This window comes from Micropterus dolomieu, linkage group LG13 (assembly GCF_021292245.1).
Source record: "Micropterus dolomieu isolate WLL.071019.BEF.003 ecotype Adirondacks linkage group LG13, ASM2129224v1, whole genome shotgun sequence".
Taxonomy (NCBI): Eukaryota; Metazoa; Chordata; class Actinopteri; order Centrarchiformes; family Centrarchidae; genus Micropterus; species Micropterus dolomieu.
The window spans coordinates 17,566,898-17,571,065 of record NC_060162.1 but is presented as its reverse complement, the minus strand read 5'-3'; the positions used below and the strand labels follow the sequence as shown (position 1 = coordinate 17,571,065).

At 50.2% G+C, this 4,168-nt stretch overlaps 1 protein-coding gene and 1 long non-coding RNA gene across 2 annotated transcripts in view; one reads left to right on the top strand and one right to left on the bottom strand.

Moving 5' to 3' along the window:
* Window positions 1-234: 234 nt before the first annotated feature.
* LOC123981624 overlaps window positions 235-4,168 on the bottom strand; it is a 5,219-nt gene continuing 1,285 nt past the window's right edge. Inside the window, exon 3 of the long non-coding RNA XR_006827800.1 lies at window positions 235-621. This is a non-coding gene — a long non-coding RNA (uncharacterized LOC123981624). The remainder of the gene's footprint in view (window positions 622-4,168) is intronic.
* The window catches only part of LOC123981621 (breakpoint cluster region protein-like), a 92,820-nt gene continuing 89,349 nt past the window's right edge, over window positions 698-4,168 (top strand). The window contains exon 1 of the mRNA XM_046066612.1: window positions 698-2,694. Within this exon, the coding sequence (XP_045922568.1) occupies window positions 1,563-2,694 (1,132 nt within the window). The 5' untranslated portion in view covers window positions 698-1,562. The remainder of the gene's footprint in view (window positions 2,695-4,168) is intronic.

The following is a 4,168-nucleotide window of genomic DNA, read 5'->3' as shown; positions in this document are numbered from 1 at the left end:
TTGTCTTCTTTTTTTTTTTTACACTTACACTATCAATGTTTGTTCCACCGTTTTACACAATTAGTCATTTATAGGGCTCTACACTGAAATGTGTAAATGTATTCTTTTCTAAAGTTGAAATCACACATTAGTCCACTGGGTGACAGCATTGAGCTAAAGCTGCCAGCACGTCTACAAGTTCTGTTACACCTGCTTGATAGGTACAGCTTTAAATGTAACCCAGGAGGGAATAATAATATGCTGACATTATCTTTAAGAATTGTCACTAAAGGGTGTACTAGTGGAAATATTTGGAAGGATATGGTAAAATTGTAGACTTTAATGTGCAGCTGTAGTAACATATAAGATTTGTAGAATAGATGAAGGTGCTTGAATGTGCGGTAATACCATAGACTGTATATAAAAAGGATGAGACAAACCAGCCATCATGCAACTACAGTATAATAAAGAAAATAGCCAAATGTGCCAGAGTTTTCCATAACTATGCCAGCTGGGAGAATATATTATGCCTATGTTGTGCAGAATACTATTTCTAAAGATATGAAAATAAGTTTGATTTGCTGAACATTACAAAGCCAGAAAATGAATCTGGACTAATATTGATGTAGGTGACTGCATCACCTACATCACTGCATCTCTGCTCTGTCTCTTTAACCAGCAGGCTCGCTGTAACACTGGTCCCTCCCATTCTTGCAGCTCTCCAGTGTTGCTGGCCTGAGATGGGAGCGCACACAGCGGCATCATCGCGGCCGAAGAAACGGGATAAACCTGGGAAAACATAAAAAGGATTAAAAAAAACACTACATATGTGCCGTGGGAAAAAATGGGGCAACGAAACAATCCATTTACTTATATCGGACCCTACCAGTTTGGTCGCGTCCTCTGAGCAAACTCAGATGTTGTCGTCGCTTGTCTTTTGCGCTTTTTATCCATTCTCCTTGAGCGCCGCTGATACAAAGGCGCTCGGTCCGGAGCAGCACCTGGGATTACTGCCATATGAATGGGCAAGAGTGAGCGGACCTGCCGTCGCTGACAAACCCGGGCTGCCATTCAGAGACAGTGAGTAAGTCTAGCGGGATAAAAAGCACTTTTTTTTTCTTTTTACCTCCGTGGGAGCCAGATCACTCGTGTCACCCCGCGAAGACAGATGCTGTCATTTTGTCGCGGCTGAGATAAAAAAAAAATCATCTTCTTAAAGTGGCCTTTTCTGGAATAATGCATGAGAAAGACGAGCTCTACTTAAGCTTTTTAATCGTTTTCATGCCCCACACATTCCAAGCTATTCCTCTGACTGAACAGCTGGTTTCTCTTGTTCAGAATGGGATGTATTGTTGCATTTGCGCACCCCACGGCAAGTGTCAGCAATTCGACTGTGTGTTTCTGAACGGGTTGCCTAAAGGGCTGTTATAAACACTGTGCTGCTTTCTAACTGTAGGTGGCCATTGTTGTCGATAAGGATTCTTAGACAAACTGGACTAAAAAAGGATAAGCGGCGCGCCCTTGGCATCATTCACCTAGTGTGTTTGAACCAGGGTCTGTCAAAGAAATAAATTAGGCATATTATGGTGGAGCCGGTGGGTTTCATCGAAGCGTGGAAGGCGCAATTCCCAGAGTCGGAGCCCCCCAAGATGGAGCTGCGGTCTGTCGGCGGTATCGAGCAGGAGCTGGAGAAATGCAAAGCGTCCATCAGGCGCCTGGAGCAGGAGGTCAACAAGGAGCGCTTCCGCATGATCTACCTGCAGACCCTCCTCGCCAAGGAGAGGAAGAGTTATGACAAGCAACGCTGGGGCTTCAGGAAGACACCACTGAACGAGGGGGTGGACTCGGCCACACAGGGCGCAGAGTCCCAGTCCCAGCAGCCGCACATGCAGGAGACTGGTGGAGTTGGAGTAATTGTAGGAGGCGGCTATGGTGGCTGTAGCGGTGGCGCTGGTGATAGGAGTCGTTATCAGCCTCTTGGAGATGGAGCTGGCAGGTCCAAACCCAGGCCTCCACCAGCCAGGAAGTCCGCCTCCCATGGAGATGGCCTGGAGTCAGCCTTTGAGGTACCCCAGCAGGCTGAGTCAACGTCCTGTGACAACCTAGACGGCCTCTCACCGTCCAAGCAGAGAGGCGGCATCTCTGTCTCCCCCCGCAGGCCCAACCTTCCGCCCCCTGACAAGGAACTGCCCTCTGACCCCAAGGACAAGCTGGGGATGGGACTTGGCGTGGCAGCTCTAAGGTCCAACTTTGAGAGGATCAAACGGGCCAACTCTCACTCGGCGGGTGATGTAGCGAAGGGCCAGGAGAAGCAGCTGCCGCCGCCACCACCCCCCTTCTACTCCAACATGGAATTCCACCACGAGCGGGGTCTGGTCAGGGTCAACGACCGTGACGTCTCTGACAAGATCAGCACCCTGGGCAGCCAGGCCATGCAGATGGAGCGAAAGAGATCCCTTCACTCTCTTCCAGGTAACCTGGCAACGGTGGCAGGGGAGCTCCGCACCAGGCCAGTGTACAGAGGCCGGTCCACTGAGAGCACCTGCGGCTATGATGCAGAATATGAAGACGGGGAACCCAACCAGCGACATTCAGGGAGGGCCAATGGTGGCAAACCTCCACCCCCTCCTTGGCAGCCCTCTGAGTTCCAGGCCTACTCCAGTGTCTATGTCGGTGGGGTGATGATGGGTGAAGGTGGCGGTGGAGACGGGAGAGGTGGTGGTGGTGGAGGTGGTAGTGGAGTCACAATGAGAGACCTCGGGGGAGGTGATGACCACCTCCTGACCTGGCCACGCCGTTCCTACTCCCCAGGGAGCTTTGAGGACGTCGGCGGAGGCGGTGGCTACACGCCCGACTGCAGCTCCAACGAAAACCTGACCTCCAGCGAGGAGGACTTCTCCTCAGGCCAGTCCAGCCACGTCTCACCGAGTCCCACCACGGCTTTCCGCCGACCCTTTAGAGAGAAGAGCCGCTCGCCATCCCAAAACTCCCAGAACTCCCAGCACTCCTTTGACAGCAGCAGCCCTCCGACGCCACAGTCCCAGAAGCGTCACCACCGGCAGCAGGGAGGCCACGTGGTCATGTCTGAGGCCACTATTGTGAGCGTTCGCAAAACTGGTCAGATCTGGCCACCTGCTGCCCACCACGACCTTGTGCCCCATGGTAGAACATCCCACGACAACAGTTTCCATGCAGACCACCTAGGTGAGTGGTCTCTCATCTTTGTTGTGGTGGAGAGTAGGTGGGCTCAGTTGCAAAGGAGCCCACACAGAAGCCAGTTATGCCTGGTTGTGTGTGGAGGAAGGAAAAAGATGAATGAAAGCCTGAGTAAATGTCATTTAGTCATGCTGGAATTGTGTTTGCATCTGTTATTTTGCATTTTTATGTCTCTCCTCCACGTAACACGTCTTTTCTCTTTAAACCACAAAGCAGCCAAATATTGATGTTAATTGATTGTATGAGTGTGATTGCTTGTGCGCGCCAGTGTCCTTTGTCTGGCCTTGTGTGGGAAACTGATGAAGGAGCCACCTCTTCTTATTCCTGGAATGTCAGTCGAGTGGGGGAACAATAAATGCGGTCAGTCTGGGTTGAAAGTGCAGGTCTAGCCTTCCTCAGACGACTCCTGCCGCTCCAAGTCTGGAATTCCAATCACAGGTGTCATTCTGCCTGAAACATGACAGAGAAGAAGACAGTTCTCCAAATCTTAAGCTAAAACTCACCTCACCAGCTTTTAGCACAGGCCAGGACAAAAGAAATCCACTCTAATCTCTCCAAACAATTATCTGCAGTATCCCTAACCTCTAAATTGCAGCCTTCAAGCCATGGCACCTGTAATAGAACAGCATCTAGCAGATACAGCCTGGAGCTAAAGGCATGGGCACTGGATAACTTGGCTGCCAGACTCGAGCCCAACAACAGTGGAGTGTGTTGCTCAAAGAAGCACATTAGGAGGGCTTTAATTTGATGTAATTCCTAAACAAAATTTCCATTGTAGAAGCTGTGCCAGCTCACAAGAAGTAAAACCAAAACACTGCTTGGGTAGCTCAAATATTTGACACAATTATTTTAGGTATTGAGTGGTGTTTACCAAGGTGTGGTTGCCTGCAGTTGTGCACATTTTGCGTGTTGTCCCTCTCTGGTTTTCTCCTGTACAAGTGTGGTGTGTGTGTGTGTGTGAGTGTGGGTGGGG